This window comes from Lepus europaeus, chromosome 8, assembly GCF_033115175.1.
Source record: "Lepus europaeus isolate LE1 chromosome 8, mLepTim1.pri, whole genome shotgun sequence".
Lineage (NCBI taxonomy): Eukaryota > Metazoa > Chordata > Mammalia > Lagomorpha > Leporidae > Lepus > Lepus europaeus.
This window is the reverse complement of record NC_084834.1, coordinates 64,487,301-64,508,458: the sequence shown is the minus strand read 5'-3', so window position 1 is coordinate 64,508,458 and position 21,158 is coordinate 64,487,301. Positions and strand designations below refer to the sequence as shown.

Below are 21,158 nucleotides of genomic sequence, written 5' to 3'. Positions count from 1 at the left end.
ACTGCTGCCCACGTGGGAGATGTGGATGGAGTTCTTGGCCAGCTTGGGCCTCTTCTAGCCCAGGCTGTTGCAGTGTGAACTAACAAATGGAAGATATTGCTCTCTTTCTCTCTGTTTCTCCCCTTTCTCTTTGTCACTCTATCTTTCAAACGAATAAATATATAAAATTTTAAAAAGAATATAAAGAACTGACCACTAAGGGGGTATTTTTAGCATTTCAGACCTGCTAGCTTAGGGGGAAAAATGGCATTTTTGATCCTTGTCTGCTTTTTTTCCTAGGCTGACTCTGTTCTGGTTGATGGTTTGTGAAGACTTTCCTGTAGGCACAATCTTATTATTTTTATTTAAAAATGAGTGAAATATTAATATTACCAAAAATAATTCAGGTGTGTAGTTTCCTGAATTCCCAGCAGCATATTTTAATGTTAGTGAAAATTAGAAAAGTAACTTCCATAACAAATGTGACCTTGTAATTAGATTTAATATGTAGTAGATATAATATGTACTGACTACCACATATTGGAGTTCAGAAAAAGAGTCCCCTTTAAATTAAACTCATTAAATAAATTACTGTGTATTTATATATGTCCCTAATGACACTCAGTGTGATTTTTAAACAACTTAAATATGTGTTACTTCATCGTTTTCCCCCTCATATTGTTAGTTTTATTTACATTATTACTAAGACAAGCAGGCAAACTCAATCTCTTCTTTTTTTCTTCTCTTGCCCCATAAAAGCACCATATTTTCTGCCATTAGCATAGATGACAGGATCAAAACATAATTTTCTTTGTCAGATTGGATGCAAAGTAGGCATGTGACAGAGTTAGGTATTTTATTGATATTAGAAGTTAATCCTAAGCTGGCGCCATGGCTCACTAGGCTAATCCTCCGCCTTGTGGTGCTGGCACACCGGGTTCTAGTCCTGGTCGGGGCACCGATCCTGTCCCGGTTGCCCCCCTTCCAGGCCAGCTCTCTGCTGTGGCCAGGGAGTGCAGTGGAGGATGGCCCAAGTGCTTGGGCCCTGTACCCCATGGGAGACCAGGAGAAGCACCTGGCTCCTGCCATCAGAACAGCGCGGTGCACCAGCCGCAGCGCGCCTACCGCGGCGGCCATTGGAGGGTGAACCAACGGCAAAAAAAAAAGGAAGACCTTTCTCTCTGTCTCCCTCTACTGTCCACTCTGTCAAAAAAAAAAAAAAAAGAAGTTAATCCTGAAGAGTATGAGAGTTGTATTGCTTCTTTAACAGTTCTTAGATCCATCACGTTGTCTTTAGTGTCAGTGCTACTTGCCTCAGTTCCCAACTGCATTTTTTTTCTGCTTTTGTTTAATCTGTTAACAACCCTGCAGCCACAGTCAATTTTCTAAACATTAAATTTAATCCTGGGGCTAGTGCTGTGGCATAGTGGGTAGGGCTGCCACCTGCAGTGCCAGCATCCCATATAGTGCTGGTTTGAGTCCCGGCAGATACACTTCTGATCCAGCTCTCTGCTATAGCCTGGGAAAGCAGTAGAAGATGGCCCAAGTCCTTGAGACCCTGCATCCTCGTGGGAGACCCAGAAGAAGCTTCTGGCTCCTGGCTTCAGATAGGCACAACTCTAGCCATTGCGGCCATTTGGGGAGTGAACCATCTGATGGAAGACCTCTCTCTCTCTCTGCCTCTCCTTCTTTCTGTGCAACTCTGACTTTCAAATAAATAAATAAATCTTTAAAAAAATTAATCCTTTCCCTGTGACCCCACTGTCACTGTCCATAGTTATACAAGGTTGTGATTCTGGATTGTTGTCATTATTTTTCCCTGTATGAGTATGAGACTTATGAGGGCAGGGATAGTGTCTCATTGACTTTTGAATAGCCCCTTGCACATTCTAGGTTCCAAAAGACCATGGGCTGAATGAATGAATGAGTGTAGACATGCTTGGAGGGACAGCTCCACGCGTAGGTTAAAATGTGAGTGTTTGCTTTTGTCTTACTGGCCACTTTCAAGGAAGTTCTTAAAAGTTTTTCAATAGTAAGTTTCAAATATGAACAAAAGTAAAGGGAATAACTTTAGGATTCCCATGGGTCCACTTAGCTTCAGCAATCATCCTAGTGTTTTTCTAATTTTTGCTCATTTATTTCCCACTCCACATTTTTGGTTTCATTTTTCTGGAGTATTTTAAAGGGAGCGCCAGACATTATGTCATTATCTGTGAATATTTTATTTACTTCTAACTAGAACAATCTTTAAAAAAAAAAAAAAAAACAAAACCTACCCGGGGCCGGCCCTGTGGCGTAGTGGGTAAAGCTGCCGCCTGCAGTGTCAGCATCCCATATGGGTGCCGGTTTGAGTCCTGGCTGCTCCACTTCTGATCCAGCTCTCTGCTATGGCCTGGGAAAGCAGTAGAAGATGGCTCAAGTCCTTGGGCCCCTGCACCTACATGGGAGACTTGGAAGAAGCTCCTGGCTCCTGGCTTCAGATTGGCGCAGTTCTGGCCATTGCGGTCATTTGGGGAGTGAGTCAGTGGATGCAAGATCTCTCTTTTTCTCTGCCTCTCCTTCTCTCTCTGTGTAATGCTGACTTTCAGATAAATAAATAAATCTTCAAAAAGTAGTTGATATTCTCCAATACAGCTTTTTTTAAAAAAAAAAAACCTACCCACCATGCCATTATTATACTTCTTTAATATAGTTTAATTCAAAAATTTCTAGTATCTATAATTATCTGAAACCTGCTTTATAAGTAGTTGATTTGTTCCAATCAGCATGCAAATAGAGCCTGCTCATCACCTTTGGTTATGATGAGGCATTGTTTAATCTTCATATATTGAGGAGGGTGATTTATGTCAGAGAGGGGTAAGTGAATGGTTGGTATAAAGAGTGTATCTTCCAGCGCTGCGGCTCACTAGGCTAATCCTCCGCCTGCGGCACTGGCACCTTGGGTTCTAGTCCCAGTTGGGGCGCTGGATTCTATCCTGGTTGCTTCTCTTCCAGTCCAGCTCTCTGCTGTGGCCCCGGAGTGCAGTGGAGGATGGCCCAGGTCCTTGGGCCCTGTACTCGCATGGGAGATCAGGAGAAAGCTCCTGGCTTCGGATCGGTGCAGTGCGCCGGCTGTAGCGGCCACTTGGGGGGTGAACCAACGGAAGGAAGACCTTTCTCTCTGTCTCTCTCTCTCTCACTGTCTAACTCTGCCTGTCAAAAGAAAAAAAAAAAAAAAAGAGTGTATCTTCCTTTCTCTTTCTCTCTGTTCTAACTAGACATCTAGTAACATTATGCCTGAAAGTAGGCATGTACAGGGTTATCTTGAGTCATTCGTTTATTTAGTCAATATTTGTGGCTTCCTACTTTATGCTAGGCCCTGTTACAGGCACAAGACATTTAACAGAGAGGCACCAGCAACCCTTCCTTGTGGAGTTTACATTCTAGAGACTGTAGCCCTCCCCAGTCCTCCCAGCCTCTCCCAAAATGCCTCTCTCCACCATACACTAATCCTGACCTTGGAAGACAAAAAGAAAACTTAACCTGGGTCCTGCTCTGTGGTGTAGCAGATAAAGTCGCCACCTGCAGTGCCAGCATCCCATATGGGTGCTGGTTAGAGTCCCAGGTGCCCCACTTCCACTCCCTACTATGTCCTGGGAAATCAGTATAAGATGGCCCAAGTCCTTGGGCCCCTGCACTCGCATGGGAGACTTGAAAGAAGCTCCTGGCTCCTTGCTTTGGATTGGCACAGCTCTGGCCATTGTGGCCAACTGTGGAGTGAACCAGTGGATGGAAGACCTCTCTCTCTTTCTCTCTGCCTCTGTTTCTCTCCATGTAAATCTGACTTTCAAGTAAATAAATAAATCTTTAAAAAAAAAAAAAAGAAGCTTGGAAAAGCACTGGCTCCTGGCTTTGGATCAGCATGGTGCACCGGCTGCAGCGTGCTGGTCGCAGCGGCCATTGGGGAGTGAACCAACGGAAAAAGGAAGACCTTTCTCTCTCTCTCTCTCTCTCTCTCACTGTCCACTCTGCCTGTCAAAAAAAAAAAAAAAAAAGAAAAAGAAAAAAAAAAAAGGGAAGCTTACCGATAATGCACTTTGGCATTTAGGAGCTAGGATCTAGTTCTTAAATCGGGTATTTTGTAATTGCATTGCTTGATATGTAAGACCTCTAAAATCTGGCCCCACTTTACCTTTCAGTATTATCTATTTGTTGTATTTGCTCTACTTTGGCCAGATTAGTCTGCTTGTTTCCTCTTGAACTTGCCATGAGATGTCCTGCTTCTACACTTGCTTATGACAATATTAGCCTATCTGATGTTCCCCTGTAGGTTGTCTTCTTCCCTTTCTTCTCCATCCCTCCAATTTCCTTTCCCATTTTCTCCTCTTTACCTCAAACCCAGCTTAAGTTTGATCATCTCTGTAAAGATTACCCACCACCAAGCCTTTTAATGCCTGATCTGCTAATAAGCCATTTCGTTTATGTTGCCTTGATTTATAAAACCAACCATGGCTAAGACCCAGGCTTTACACAATAGAAAAGCCTGGGTCTGATTTTCATTCCTGCCATTCCTTACCAATCTGAGTATGGTCTTGCACAAGTCCGTTTACTTCTCAGCATCCCACTTTCCTTCTCTGTGGAATAAGATAGCAGTATGGATTTTATGGGTTGTATTGAATAGGAATTGAAATAATGGATAAAGTAGTTAATGCAATTTTGGCACCTGGGAACATACTGTAAGTAACAGGTTTTTACTATTTTTTGTTTAATTTTGTTATTTCAAACATGATAGGAAGGTGCTTAAATAATGGATTATTCCTTGTTAATACTGCATCCATTTTGTCAGGAGTTGTTTTAGACCTATCACTGTTAGCCTCTGGGTTTCCGACACAGTCCTTTAAGGGTTCAACCAGAAGTTCAGATATGAATTTGTAAGAAGTTGTGACTGGATAGCTATGACATATGAAATGAAGTGTGCATTTGAGAAAATGGCTAGAACTTGTAGGAAAGCAACTATACCTGTTATTTAAATAGTTGTCTTGATTAGGAGAAAAAAACATACTAATTTGACATTAGTGATCCTTCTTCTCCTTGGGAAATTTTCTGTTAAGTTTAGAGAGGAATGAGATGTTGAGAAACCAATGCTGAAGGCATTTATCTGGTTAATGTTTTTTTTTTTTTTCCCACAAGTGATTTTCAGTGTTGTTTCTTTGTCAACCTCGAAGCAAAATATCTGCCTTGAAAAAGGAAATATTTTAGTTTTGTGGAATATTTTAGCTTTGAAAACTATTTCTTGTCAGAGGTCAGGGAAATCAGACTGAATTGGGAATCTGAAGGAGGTCAAGAAAGAGCATTTTAAAGTGAGCTAAGCACAAGACACTGCATCATTAAGAGAGGAGAGTTGAGGCATAGGGACGAGGAGAGCCCTCAAATAGCTCTCGATTCTCTTGGAGAAGAATAAACACGGATGCAAAGGCCCAGGAACTCATTTTCTATTTAAAAAGGAAATAATGTGTGTTCTGTCACTGGAGCTCAGAGTATTCAAAGGCTCCACAGAGCAGCCCAACAGGAGCTGGAAGCAAGGACTTCAAGCAGTAGCTCTGTGTCTTTAGCAGTCTCTTGAAATTGGGACTAAAATGAAAAGTCATTGAGTGCAACCAGTTCTAAATGTCAGATGGAGCACTTTGCTCAGCATGCAGCAGGCAATGCAGATTTTCCTGTTGTGGTTGCTTTGTTGTTGGAGATGTTGAATCAAGTCCCTGTTAGTGCATTCCCTAAGAGCTGAAAAGCAATTCACGATTAATATTCTGTGGTGCTATTTTCCATGTGCCTTGGACTTTACTTGTAATTGGGCAAGTTTGTTGTAAACTTTTATTTCCTTGACACCTGGAGGCTATCTGTGTTCCTCTTCTTCCAGTTTGATTGCTCTTTTCCATGGAAACTTTTTATGAATGATTAAAATGTTGATCCTAAATTGATAGTAAGGTACAGGGAGGGTTATTCATCACATACACAGTGAACTCTGGGAAGATTTTTTCAAAAAAGTACTATATTGGTCATCTCAAATCTATGGTTACATGCATGGTCCCAAAGGTATATAAAATAATTATGGAGCCAGCACTGTGACACCGCAGGTTAAGCCACCATTTGCAACGGAGCTGGCATTCTGTATCAGAGTGCCATTTGGAGTCTGGCTGCTGAGCATTTGGGTGACTTGGAGTTGCTGGCTCCTGACTTTGGCCTGGCTCAGAGTTTGCTATTGTGGGCATTTAGGGAGTGAACCCAAAGGTAAAAGATATTAAGAGCTCTCTCTTCCTCCCTCTCTCCCTTTTTCTGTCACTCTGCCTTCCAAATGAATAAATAAATCTCTAAAGCAATGATTATAATTTGAGTGCCTGAATACACTTTGATAATTTTGGTAGCTCTTAGTAAGGTTATGTGAATGTTGTAATTACAAATTCTTTCTAGAGAATTTGGTGAAGAATTAAGCATTTTAAGAAATTATTTATTTATTTGAAAGGCAGGCAGAGAAAGAGAGGGGGAGAGAGAGAAAGAGGGAGGGAGGGAAAGAGAGAAAGAGACAGTGAGTCTGGGCCAGGGCTGAAGCCAGAAACTCAATCCAGGTCTCTCATGTGGGTGTTAGAAACCCAATTGCTTGAGCCATCACCACTGCCTCCCAGGATCTACACCAGCAGGAAGCTAAAGTTAGGAGTCAAAGCAGGGAAGTAAATCCAGGTACTCCAGTGTGGCATGCAAGCAATCCAACTGTTAAACTAAATAGCCAATGAAAGTATAATCTTTTAATCTAGATACAAGTTAGATAAAATGAGAAGAAGGTAAGAAAGAAAAATGGTGAACACTGAACCCAGTATATGCCAGAGGCTATTACTTGGAGTTCAATGAGCCTCCTGGAAAATTTCACAGTGACACTTCTTCAACCCAGAAATAGAAGAATGCAATAGTACAAAAAATCTAGGAATTTGCTTCACATAGGCCAGTGATCCCCAAATTTCCACCTTATCAGAGTTATCTTGTTAAAACACATAACATGGGACCCTGCTGTCAAATTTCTAAGTCAGAAGGTGGAGGGGGCCCAGGAATTTGCATCTCTTACAAATTTCCAAGTTGATGTTGAGCCTGTTGGTTAAGGTACTACTGAAATAAGGCAGTGATTTTTGCTTTATTTCTTAAGCGTTAATATTCAGAAGGACCATATTAAAGACTTTATAAAGCAGTCTATAAAATTATACTAGTATTAGACTCGACTGTTATTTATTTATTTATTTATATAAAAGTATCCTTAGTGATTCTGCCACAATTGGTCTAGGGATATTGGTCTGGGGACATTTAGTCATTGGAGTATCTCTAACCCTTTAGTATTTGTGTCTCATGTTTCCTAACCACTCGTGGACTTGAGTGTCATTGAATGATTTTAGAGTTCCAATATGCTTTAGAGAATAAGAGAAAATAAAATGGAAACATGTTAATAGTTTAATGATACAATAGGCAAAATCATAATCTCATGAAAATATGAAATATTGTGTGGTACAATAGGATGAACAGTTAGAAATGCCTCATATACTATATAAAGATGATATTAAAGGGTTTTTCACTTTCCTGATAGCAGCTAATATGTGTGTAAGTCAAACCCTTTGAAAGGAGCAGCAAGATATAATGAAAAAGAAGACTTTAGAGGTGAAAAGATCCTGGCCCTGACATTTAAACAATGCCTGGTTAAGTTATTTAGCCTTTATAATAATTAAGTTTTTTAAAAATCTGCAACAGAGAATTAGTAATATCTTACAATGTATCATGAAAAATAAATAGATGTTATATGGAATATACAGTATATGTTGTGATATACTATAGATGTTTTTAAATGGCAGTTATAAGAGGAAGAAAAAATGTTAGACCACATGCATCTCTTATTTCTTAGTTTTTGTCATTGACTCTCAGAGGATACTTTAAAATGAAAAAATATAAAACTATTTTTGGATATTATATGATAGAAAGGATGTCTTGTTTGATTAAACAGATTATGGAATATGCATATTTTCTGGAATGTTAACAAAATATTTAAAAAAGATGAGTTTGTATAGACTAGTGTGGCCAAGGGCTGTTAGGACAATAAAAGCAGTTTCTAAAACAATATGATATAAATGTTCAGACACTAACTATATATGTGTATATGAAGCAATTCTGGAAGTACTATGTTATTCCAGCAGAGTGCTGGAACAGTGTCGCTGAGGGTAGAGGAGGGGCCATCTGATGGGAGCGCTGAAGCTAGAGAGATGCAGCCATTGCCAGAACCATGTGAAAGTCAGGAGAGAACAGGAAGAGTGAGTATCTCTTGAAAGTCTAAAAAAAATTATTTATTTTCATTTTATTTTTTTATTTGAAAGAGAGAGAGAGAGAGAGAGAGAGAGAGAGAGAGAGAGAGAGAGAGAAACAGGGATCTTCCTCCACCGTTTCACTCCCCAAATGGGTGTAGCAGCTGGGTCTGGGCCAGGCAGAAGCCAGGAACCCAGAACTCAATCCAGGTCATCCATGTGGGTGGTATGAACTCCACTACTTGAGCCATCACCTGCAGCATCTGAGAGCATGCATTAGCAGGAAGCTAGAATCAGAAGTGGAACAGGAACTCAAACCCAGGCACTTTGACATAGCATGTGATTGTCCAAGTGGCATCTTAAAATGCTGCACCAAATGCTCACCCTGAAAAATAAATATCTTAATCTTTCTCCTCTTCTTCCTTGGGATTTCCTGCACCCTCCACCCCACCCCACACCCCTGTCAGAGCCAAATTGAAAGCCAGTGCATGAAGAAGCTCATGCAATATAGTCTATAGAGGTCAACATCACATAATGAGAATAAAATAAGTAAGAGGCCAGCGTTATGACCCTGTGGGTTAAGCCACTGCCTGTGACATTTGCATCCCAGGTGAGCACCAGCTCAAAGTCCTGGCTGCTCCATCTCTAATCCAGCTCCTTGCAAATGCACTTGGGAAAGCAGTGGAAGGTGGTCAAAAGTGCTTGGGCCCCTGCACCTATGTGGGAGACTAAAATGAAGTTCCAGGCTCTTGGCTTCATCCTGGCTCAGCCCTGGCTATTGTAGTCATTTGGAGAGTGAGCCAGCACATAGAAGATTATGTCTTCTGTTCAGATATCTCTGTCTGTAACTCTACCTTTCAAGTAAATAAATAAATATATCTTTAAAAATAAATAAATGGGCCAGAACTGTGGCGCAGTGGGCTGAGCCTCCATTTGCAGAGCCGGAGTCCCACATGGGTGCCGGTTCAGGTCCCGGCTGGTCCACTTCTGATCCAGCTCTCTGATATGACCTGAGAAAACAGTTGAGGATGGCCCAGGTTCTTGGACCCCTATACCTGCGTGGGAGACCCAGAGGAAGCTTCTGGCTCCTGGCCTCAGATCGGCTCAGCTCTGGCCATTGTGGCTATATGGGGAGTGAACCAGTGCATGGAGGACCTTTCTCTCTCTCTCTCTCTCCTCTGTCTGTAACTCTACTTCTCAAATAAATAAAATCTTTAAAGAAATAAATAAATAAAAAATCAGAGAAGGAAGTGAACAGATGGGAAGAAGTATCTCTGGGGTGGTCCCTAGAAAACAACTAGCATATGTAGTTATTGCTTTTATAATAAAAACTTACAAAATGAATTGTGCTGTAATAAATCATTCAGACAAGAAAGTAAGATCAGATGCTTGCATGTTTATAAAGTGGTAACACACAAGATTTGGGCTGGTTGTAGGGTAAGTGAAGGGAAGTCATAGTAATTCATGTTGGAAAAGGAATTTTGGATTGATTAGTTGGTTTTTATTTACAATTTGAAGATTATAGATATTTTGTGTAAGATTTTGAAGTAAATTTTGAAAGGCTCTTTTGCAGTCATTTCAACCTAATCAAAACAACCTCAATTTGATTAAATCAAGAATATTATGAAAAATTGAATCTTAATAGGGAAAGAAATGAAAATGAAGTCAGGATGTCATAGTGGCCATAAATTTGACTTAGCATTAGGGAGATGATGGCTAGAATCCTGGGCATCCTAGTTAGTAGGAGGAACCTGTTCAGCATAGACTCTAGACCTATTTCATATGGAATAGATGTGCATGGTACCTCCTGCAGCTATTTTGGGATTAAATGAGTCAGTGTATGTGAAATGCTTAAAATGGGGTGTCTAGTCATAGACTACTGTCAATAAATGAAAAATTGGCCAATTTTTGAGTGCCAAATTTGTGCCAGGCCCATCCTATTTACCATTTCTCATCTTCTAAGTAATCTCATTTCACGAGGAGAGCTGGGACTCAGGGTTCAGCAATTTGTATAAAGCCTGTAGTTTGCAAACAGTGGTGCCTGGCCTTGAAGCCAGGCTCTTCTCATTAAACCACAGTTCACATTCTTTGTCCTTTTTTTCCTTGGAGGCACAAAAGCACTTAAAATGATGTTCTGAGAAAAGTCTAAGGATATACTTGTTTATTAAATTTTCTTGGAAACTGTTCAGGAAGCATATTTTGGTTGATACATACAGGCTTTTCATGCAAAAGTCTAAAATGCTTAAATATTATGTATGAAATGGCACAATTTCCAAATGGATGAACAACACTAAAATCAAAGCCTGCTTTTGAAATGTGGCTAAGTAAGTCATCTTAATTTCTTTACTGCCATCAACTCCAGATTGTTTTGCACAGCATAGTCTGTCTGCCTAATTATATTACATTGTGTAGTGGCAGTGCTTAGGATTCCTACGTTTTTGTATGGTTTTCAAAGTTGTTAAGTACTTAGAGAAATGTCAGAAATATTAAAGAACTATAAGCTTTCTAAGAAAGTAAGCCCAGAATAAAAGTGTAGAGATTAATAGTATTAACCTGTATTAGAGAGAAAATATAACAAGAAGATTATGTTGACAGCTTCAAGAAAAAGTATTAAGTACTCATTAATGAGTATACATTAGCAAGGCATATAAATGGACTATGTAAAGGAAATTTGAATTTTTGGGGGAAGATGAAAAAGGAAGAATTGAGTAAGGAATCAATGAGATGACGAACAATTGTTGGAAGTCAGTTATCAGGTTATTTATAGACTGAATGCAATCCTAATTAAGTGTAGGTTGGATTTTAAATCACTGAACTCAACAAATTGATACTAAGTTTCATTTGGAACATACATAGATGTGAACCTGAAATAATTTTCTGGAACAAAAAATAATGAATATTGTAACTTACTAGATATTAGAACACAACAAATCAGCAAAAATTAGAACTATGAGTGGAACAGGAAAGAGATGAAAGGAATATATAGAGATGAAAGATATATCAGAAATAAAAGATATTCAGTTCTATTCATCCATAGTCCTAGTTGAAATATTATTTATAGAACTTTAGGAAAAATCTAAGTGGTCATTTTTAAGATAATGGCTAAGTAAATTATGAAACAGCAGCACAATGCACAAATTACAGATGTTAACACAATATGCATGATCACTTGGCAGTACCATGGAATATAGTGGGACTAATCATGGTATATTTTATATGCACTTATATATTATATATAATATATATTATATAAGCACTTGCTCAAGTGCTTAAACCTAGATTTCTCTCTCTCTCTGCCTCTCCTTCTATCTCTGTTTAACTCTGAATTTCAAATAAATAAATAAATCTTTAAAAAAAAGAATGTTCATCTTAAAATTCCTTTACTGTTTTTATAATCTTTTTTTAAAGATTTATTTATCATTTATTTGAAAGGCAGAGTTACAGAGAGGCAGAGGCAGAGACAGAGAGAAGTCTTCCATCTGCTAGTTCACTCCTTAAATGGCCACAATGGCTGGAGCTGGGCTGAAATGAATCCAGGACCAGGAGCTTCTTCCAGGTCTCCCATATGGGTGCAGGGGCCCAAGGACTTGGGCCATATTCTAATGCTTTCCCAGGCCATAGCAAAGAGCTGGATCAGAAATGGAGCAGCCAGGACTAGAACCAGTGCCCATATGGGATGCCGGCACTGCAGGAAGTGGCTTTACCCACTAAGCCAAAGTGCCAGTCCCTTTAGAATCTTTTAACAATTAAGTTTGTAATGTAGGTCTTGTGGACTTTTGTATAGGACGTTACTGAAATGTCAATGAAAGTATATTGGTTAAATGTTGCTTGGCATGCCTAAACTTGAACTAATAAAAACAATTGTTGGGTCTGGCACTGTGGCGTATAGGAAAAGCTGCCGTCTTTAATGCAAGCATCCCATATGGGCACTGGTTCGAGTCCTGGATGCTCTACTTCTGATCCAGCTCTCTGCTATGGCCTGGGAAAACAGTAGAAGATGGCCCAAGTCCTTGGGCTCCTGCTCCCGTGTGGGAGACTCAGAAGAAGCTCCTGGCTCCTGGCTTCGGATGGATGCAGTTCTGGCCATTGCGGCCATTTGGGGAGTGAACCTAGCAGATGGAAAACCTCCCTCCCTCTCCCTCCCTCTCCCTCTCCCTCCCTCCCTCTCCTTTTCTCTCCCTCTCCCTCCCTCCCTCCCTCCCTCTCTCTCTCTCTCTCTCTCTCTCTCGCTGCCTCTCTGTAATTCTGCCTTTCAAATAAATAAAATAAAAAAAAACTGTCATGTGTGAATATGAATTTTGTCTTGTTCACAATTATCTTGATCATCTGAAATCTAGCACTGTTACTTAAAGAACCTTGTGAAGTGGGCACTTAGTCCTTTTGTGTATTAATATGTTATTTTATATTTTTTACACAGTCTTATTTGTCTACTTTCATGATCCCTTGAAATATTTGTGTATGTTTTGCTTTGCTGCTTTATATATAACAGAGTCCATTAAAAAAAAAAACTCTATCAAACTTATTTTTAGTTGAAATGTAAAAGTTAGTGACTAATTGAGATGATTTTACACTTCTAACATTTCCTTTTTTTTTTTTTTTTTTTAGGTAAGTAATTGAACAGGGACATGAAGAACTGATATTTCAAATGACAACCATGTTGCAAAAGGTACTTTTGGTATTTTATTATTACCTTAAAGGAATTCTATGAAAAGACATAGAATGTGACTCAGTACAAGTTTGGTTAAAACAATGTTTATCAAAAACAGATTTAAAGATGCTACAGTGTTAATAGTTTTTAAATTATGAGGGAATAATATTTGATAAGACTTTCTTCTGTAGCCTAGGCAATTATTATCAGTATTATTGGGGAAGAGAAAAGTAAATTAATTGGTCATCTTTCTCTCAAGATATTAACTGATGAAAAAAGGGAAAAGGGGGAAAGAAATTTTAATGTGATAGACAAGCACAGTAGGATTTATTCATCAAGGTCAGTTGTTTTCTCAAGGAGTTATGGTTGGTTGGTTTTTCATGATCAAGATTTTATCTTCAGAATGTCTTGTGTCATTCTAAGGTTGTCAATAAATGTTTTGATTCTGGATAATTCAGATAGATTACATTTGTGTGGAGAAATCTTCAGATTCTATATGTGTCAGACAGTGTTAAAAAACAGGTAAGTGGGGAAGAAAGAACTACTACACTTAGGGAAAAATACTATGTAAAACTTCTTAGTCCTGTCAATATGTCATCCATGATCTGTAGAAATCTTTCTTAAGTTGTCAATCTCATCTTAGAAGAGTCCCTTTCCTTTCTAGAAGGAATCTTTAAAATACTGTGGAAATGATCACATTTGTACATAGGAAACAATTAAATGATGACCCTTGGAATAGTTCTGTGATGCTGTTAACATTGGCAAGCACCTAAAAGACCAGTGATATTTTAGATCTAATGAGTCGTATATCGTCCCTGTATACTAGATTAATAATTCGGTCCAATAAGTGAAAGATAGGAGTGTACTTCCAAAAGTTTATGGATAAAAATGTAGTTAAAAGACAAGTTTATTTTGGTGTGAAAATTTTTTGAAATCCATGCATGGTCTTTTCATAGTACACATTTTTCACCAACTTTTTGAAGACCCTTTGTATATGAGAATTCTTTACAGAGGAAAAATCAACTCGGCTTTCTCATAAAGCACAGCTGTTAAAGAATTTCTAATTTTGCTTAGAAATTTCCTCAAAATTCAGGACAGGTATCATTGAAGAGGATTGATGTGAAGAAAAGTTTGAAAAAATTGGACAAATAACTGTATCTCAAAAAGTTTATACTAGTTAATTTGCATAAATTTTCTGGACTTTGTGACTAGTGTTTTGAATGTCAAATGAGAATTAAATAATTTTATTAATGTTGATCATGAAAGCATGTTAATCAGCTTGGACTATATTTAGGAGCAGATATTACATCATCTTTTTATTAAATAGTATAAAATTATACAATATTATAAATACAATAGAAACAATTTAATAATATTGATATATCATCATATAATTTGCTTTACTTGAGTTAACAGTGAGACTTTCAAGTATAAATGCTTAGTTGGCAGTTGGATTGATGAGTCTTAGAAGCTCAGAGGAGCAATCTGTGATGGACTTGGAAATCATGGTCTCACAGTTGGTTACTAAGACTGCAGAATAAATAAGATTGCTTCTATAGAGATGATAGCATAATAAAGGAGAGGAGCAAGTTCTAACTTTTGAAAAAGAAGGCAAGAGTAATGATTTGGCAGAGAGTATAAAATTTGGCTGACAGGTCAAGGAAGAACAACACTTCAGTAAACTCACTGGAGATTTCCTCCTGAATATCTTTTGTGACTTTGGCAAAGAAAGTTTTGGTGGAGTGGTGGGGGCAGAAATCAGACTGGAGTAGGTTGAAGAATAAATAAGATGTGAGGGGATGGAGTTAGCAAAAATGTTAGTTCTTTGAAATTTTTGTCTGTGAATAAAAATGGAGAGAATCCAGTAGTTGGGTTGGGGAAGTTGGGGTGGAGAAAGAGTCTTCAACATGTTTAAATGTTAATTGGAACAGGACAGAAGGGGAGACATTGAAGGTGTGGATTTCTGCGAATGGAGGAAGGCATGAGGTAGGCAGTCTAGAAAGAGAAATTATCCATAGCTAAAGGGAAAGCCGCCTACTACAACATAACCAAGGCAGATAGGCTTATAGATTTGATAAAAGAAGTTGAGAGAAGTATCACCAAATTGTTGATATCTTCTCTATGAAGAAGATGTGGTCAGAGTAGGTAGTAAATTTTTGAGGGAAGAACAATGATTAGAAATGGTGTTTGTGGAAAATGGGAGAGAAAATTGCATTGAGGCCAGGTATTGATGACTAGGAATTTCTAGGTATGTTATGCACATGAATGTTACTTCCGTAAAATCAGATTTCAGAGATATTCTGCTTTGAGAGAAGATATTTGAAATATTTTATTATTATTTTATTATAAGAAGTACTTGGTTTCAGTGAGTGTCTCCTAACAACAGTATTTTCATGACAAAATTTAAGAATACCTTTTAGTCTTGAAGAAAAGATTACTTTTTTTAAAAACCCAAACTGGCTTCTGTTTGCCATGACTGAAGAGGACTTATTGTCCTTCCTCATGCGTCTTTAGCTTTGCACTGTATTTCTGCCCTGGTGAACGTATCTCAGACAATAGAATTAGAAGAAAGACTTAAGGAGGCCCAGAAGATGGACACCTCAGTTTGCTGACTTTGCTTTATGGAGAATGTTGATATGCCCCTTCAACTAGGAATTGCTTTCCATTTTGACTTTTAAGAGTGTTTGTTTGACAGCTTAAAGATTTTTATAAAACTGAAGAGATCTTCTAGTTAAGGAACTTTCAAATGTTTTCTTAGCTTCAAAATTATTTTGAAAAAAAAAAATCAGAATGGTTGCAGTAGACATGAGAAGTACAGAAAAGAGGAGGTAACTCCTCATCCCATTTTCAAAAAGGTTACCTGAGACATTGTCAGGGAACCTGGTTAATCAATGAGATTTTTCAAAAATTACAAATTGAGGTGATCACAGCTGTTTTGAATTTCATAAAAATATAAAAGTCTTAAGATAAATTAAGTGTGGTTTTAGGATTATTTTTTCTTTAATGAAATAGGTTAGTATTTACTTTGACCCAAATCATAGAATTATTATCTTCTATTGACAGTTTTAGTGATGGTTAATATTCTTTTGATCAAAGAAGCTCTATAGAAACCATTGCTAATATGAGGCAAATCTGGAGATTGAAAAGCCAAGCGCTCTTTTTAATTAGTTTTGCTGGTCAGAATGACTGAAGTTTGGAAGTAGGGAACCCTCTTCCCTCCCCTCCCCTCCCCTCCCCTCCCCTCCCCTCCCCTCCCCTCCCCTCCCCTCCCCTCCCCTCCCCTCCTCTCCCCTCCCCTCCCCTCCCCTCCCCTCCCCTTCCCTTTCCCTTTCCCTTCCCCTTCCCTTCCCTTTTCTTATGTTTTCTTTCTCTTCTCTTCTCTTCTCTTCTCTTCTCTTCTCTTCTCTTCTCTTCTCTTCTCTTCTCTTCTGTTTTCTTTTCTTTTCTTTTCTTTTCTTTCTCAGAGTTACAGAAAGGCAAAGGCAAAGCCAGAGGCAGAGCGAGCCACTGGTTCACTCCCCAGATTGCCACAACAGCCAGAGCTGGTCTGATCTGGAGCCAGGAGCTAGGAGCCAGGAGCTTCTTCTGGGTTCCCCATGCGGGTGCAGTGGCCCAAACACTTGGGCCATCTTCTACTGTTTTCCCAGGCCATAGCAGAGAGCTGGATTGGAAATGGAGCAGCTGGATCTTGAATCAATGCCCATATTGGATGCTGGCACCCCAGGTGGGGGCTTTACCCGCTACACCACAGCTCTAGCTGATTTGATTTTATACTTTATATTTGAGGTTCATAGAGGTTAAGTAACTTATCCAGCTTACACAGTAAATTCCCCGCAAATGCAATAGAGCCAAAATTCAGATCCAGATAGTTTTATAAGACCAAAGTGCTGTGGTGATGCTAGACCCAACAGCCACTGGGGATTAGGATCCAGATTTCAGAATTGTGAGAGGCCTAGCAAGGAAAGGGCTGGTCCTCCAGGCCAGAGAGTATTAGCCAAAAAGTTAAATACCTCCAGTGATTCACTGAGAAAGATGCGACTCTGAGGGGACACCCAGAGGGTTTGTATCCTGGGAACCTGCTACCTTCTTAATTGCCTCCACACAATCCATCCTCTAAATCCAACAGTGAATAGAGACTTTGGGCAGGACTCAGGCCATTTGGGGCTCAGGCCACTAAAAGCTTTTAATATTGAGGTCAGATGGGAAGATCTCTGGCTGACTGAGGACTCCCTGTGGCTTCCCTGACTTCAGAAGTCTGCCAATTGATTGAGCGGGCTTTGTCTGTTCATTCTAAGAGTTATTTCCTGCAGAAGGATGAGCTCAATTCTGGCCTGTGTCTCTGACATCTTCTCAGGCATGTGTCTGTGAATCACACTTGAAAATCTATCTATCTATTGATGCATGAAATCCTATTCTACCAGGGCTGGGGAACCTTTTTCGTGCCAAGGGCCATTTAGGTAATTATAACATCATTCGTGGACCATACAAAATTTTCAACTGAAAAATTAGCTCCTATAGATTTATTGAATTTTGAGTCCTACTTGCCAATTGCCTTGACAGGGCCAGACCATATGATTTTGCAGGCCTTATGTAACCTACGGGCCAGGTGTTCCTCACTCCTGATAGACAGAGGCAAGTAACAAAAGGAAGAGGATAATTTAAAGGGTCAAATATGAAATCATATGGGCCAGAATATAATTGAGTCTCAAGTTTTTAGAATTTCTTTTTTTTAAGCCTTGTTTAAATACCTGGGACTACTGGGAGAAAATAACAAAGATAAAATTTTTCAGATAATAGGGAATAGAATACCCTGCTTGGACATAGTTATGGATAATGTGGATATTTTTTTATACTTTGGTGGTGCTGATTCTCTCTTTTGGGTGAATCAGATGTAATTTTTGAGATATTTTCTGAAATGGTAGAATATTGAACTTTTGCTCTGACCAATTATTACAACATAATTTTCTTAAGTTTAGGTAACTCAAATGTGCAAGCTCAGTATTTTCTGGAATTTTTTTCCGAAGAATACATGTACTTGAAAATAATCATAAAATTAGATTTGTTAACCTTCAGTAGGAGCCTTCTGGTCTTTCTTTCTGTTAAGTTTAATAGATTGATTATCCTGATTGCTGTCATTGTTTCTTATGCAGTTCTTGACTGGAGAAAAGAAATCTCTTTTTTGTCTAACACTATTTCTTGTTCTGTCATGTTTGATTTTTGGCTAACTCCATGTACAATCTGCATCAAAATCTTTTATTTTTTTAATTCTCACCAAGAAAAATGAAAATGAAAACAGAATAAACCAAAATATTACTGATTTTTCTGAGGGAAGAAGAGAACAGAATTCTGGGAGGAAAGTGCTCATTCTAGTATGTGTTTTTCTGTACCATGCCTTAGCCAATCCTACATTTTGTAGTCTCTAGAAACTGTTGGTGTCTGTTAACAGTGAAAGAAGTTCTAATGAGCTCACTGATTATTTTTTCAAAGCAAAATTGTCTCCTCTTCCCTAATCCCTCCGTTTAATTCACATACGTTTATTATAACTCCAGAAATGCTAGTAATTCTTTATTACAGATAATATATTGGCCATATAATTAACCTGGGCACAACAGGAAGATGTATGTTAATTACTGTTATCAGCTATCTCCAGTGTCTGATCCCACCTGCTTGGAGGTAGAGTGACAGTAGCATCTTAGCATATCAAAGAACAGATTCTGGAAATCTCAGGGAAAGATCTTGTCCTCCTCAGCATGCAACTGGCTTCCTTCATTTTGCTTTCATCAGCTGGGGTTGTTCAGTGATGCAAAGAAAACATTATAAAATGCTTACAGCTTTTAGAAGTGCTTCTGAGCTCTTCAAATAATGTTGAGAGTTGCAGATCTTATAGGAAGAGCCTACCACAGAAAAGCTTTATTCAGCTCCAAAGGGAGTGGTGAACTCATTACTGAGTTACTCTAAAGTGAAATACTTACAAGGAGGGGTTACTAACGGAGTCACTGTTGTAAAGCTTAGAGGGAACACATGTATGTCTCATTGCTCATCTTCACCTAATATCTGTAAAAGGATCTGTGGCAGCCAGTGCAAGGAGAGAGAAAAAAATTCTGCAGATGGATCAAAAGGAACATGCAACATCCTCGCTTATTTTTTGGCAAAGGTTCTATGCACTGGGAATTCTCAGGCAAAATGGGTTGAACTTGGCAGATTTACAAATATACATGTTTTTGCCCAGTACAATCAATCAAAAAAAGACTTCCAGAGAAAACTAATTATCTTTTGTCTTTTTTTACCTTAGTCTGAGGGTAACACTTGGAAGACAATGAACTGCTAAGATATTTTAGAAGCAATGTTTGGAAAATGTTGAAAAGGAAACCTATATTTAGCCTTCTTTTAAAAAAAATTTAAGACTCATTTGTCCCCCCAACATAATTAATCATAATTGGCAGAAGCCTAAGCCATATGTTTTATAATTTGAAGACTTTTGTTTATTATTTGCCATCTGCTCTGTAAGAAATTCTGTTTAGTATCTTTTGTTTTTCTTGCCATAATTTCAGCATTATGTCAGTGCAATCAGTTTTCTAAGTATATATCAGTATGAGAAAAATACCAACTCAGTGATTATTTACCTTATAGAAAAAAACATGCTATATAGGAGTATAAGATATGCTTATCTTTAGAGAATATTTTCTGGAAAATATTAAGATATATGAAAATGTGCTATATACTATTAATATACAGTGTATCTTTATATATTTGTTTCTATGAATATATATAAATGAAGTGATGTCATTGGTTTTCAGAATCAATTATAGTATTTTAAGCCATTTGTGTTTTAAATGCAAATGTGCATGTCTCATGTAGTTTATCAGAAAGTTAAGCAGTACAAAATGAAAGAGAATTGACTTACTTGAAATGATGTTTTACATTTTATAAAAATTTCTAGTTTCAGTTAAGACATTTCAAAAGCCAATGGGCTTAAAATAGAAACATTAAAAAGAAATGTATTCACTTCTAAGAGTAGAGTTGTAGAAAAGAGCTTCTAAATAAAATAACTAAATGTATATGTTCTGAGGTGGAAAAATAGCCAAATTTAAAAGAAGGAAGGTAGAATTCTGTGCTTACATCTATTCTTGTCATGAGTAGCTGTTCATATGCTTAGAAAGTATCTGAAGGGTACAAGCTGCTAATCCTGGCTGCCTGCAATTAATACGATTCTATATTTTTGGATATATTTCACATGAGTATGTATTAAATAGCATAGCGGAAAGACTGCCAGTCTTGACTTTGCCATGTAACCATCAACAAGTAATTTGATCTGTTTATTATACATGCTTATGATAAGAACCAATTGAAATTATAGATGAGGAACTTTAACTTTTTTTTCCTGTTAAATAAGAATACCATCAACTAGAAAATACGTCAGTTCTATGGAGACAATTAGGCTGTGAGCTTGTGCTGCAGATCTGGCTGACTTTGTAACCAAGTGTAGCATTAAGGTAGTGTGAGAGTACTACTGAAATGGTTATTCCTATTTGTAAATGTTATTCTGAACTGAATGAAGTTAGGGAGTTATAAAAACATGGATGTGGTAGAAAAGATTATATGTGTAGAATTATAAAGTATATCATTAGCCATTGTTAGTGTGCAGAAAAAAACAGCAGTTACAGTTTTTTTTTTTTTTTTCCTCACATGTAAAGTTCTAGATTGGGTCCATCAATTTCACTTAATATATACATCTCCCCTAAATTTCCAGATGATCTATATTCTTCAGGAACATGGCCAATTTTAATTTTTTTATAGTCCTCAGGTATGCATAAGCTCTTACACTATGTTTGTGTTTGTGAGAATGAATATATACGTGTATTTATATATGTATATTCTTGAAGAATAGTGCTTTCAAATGAATTGTTCTTTGGCTTACATTTAATTCACATTTTTGTTTATTATTATTATTATTTTCTGCTTGGGGAAATCTGTAAGAGACAAAACTAGAAAAGTCATAGACCTAGGGAGGGTATGTGGTGCAGTGGGCTGGCTAAGCCACTGCTTGTGAAGACCATATCCCAAATCAGAGTGCTTCAAATAAAATCCTGTCTCTGCGTTCTGATCTAGCTTTTTACTAAATGCCTGGGAGGCAGCAGGTGATTCCTGCTACCCATGTGGGAGACACAATTGGAGTTCCTGGCTACTGACTTTTGGCTGGCCCAGCCCTGGCTGTTGTGGGC

At 38.1% G+C, this 21,158-nt stretch overlaps 1 protein-coding gene across 3 annotated transcripts in view; it reads left to right on the top strand.

The window, feature by feature from the left end:
- Nucleotides 1–21,158, top strand: part of ANK2 (ankyrin 2) — a 657,856-nt gene that overhangs the window by 163,778 nt on the left and 472,920 nt on the right. Inside the window, exon 2 of one of the 3 annotated variants that reach the window (XM_062199709.1) lies at nucleotides 12,894–12,954. The exons of the other annotated variants lie outside the window; for them this stretch is intronic. Within the exon in view, the coding sequence (XP_062055693.1) occupies nucleotides 12,934–12,954 (21 nt within the window). The 5' untranslated portion in view covers nucleotides 12,894–12,933. The remainder of the gene's footprint in view (nucleotides 1–12,893; nucleotides 12,955–21,158) is intronic. 3 annotated transcript variants of the gene reach the window in all.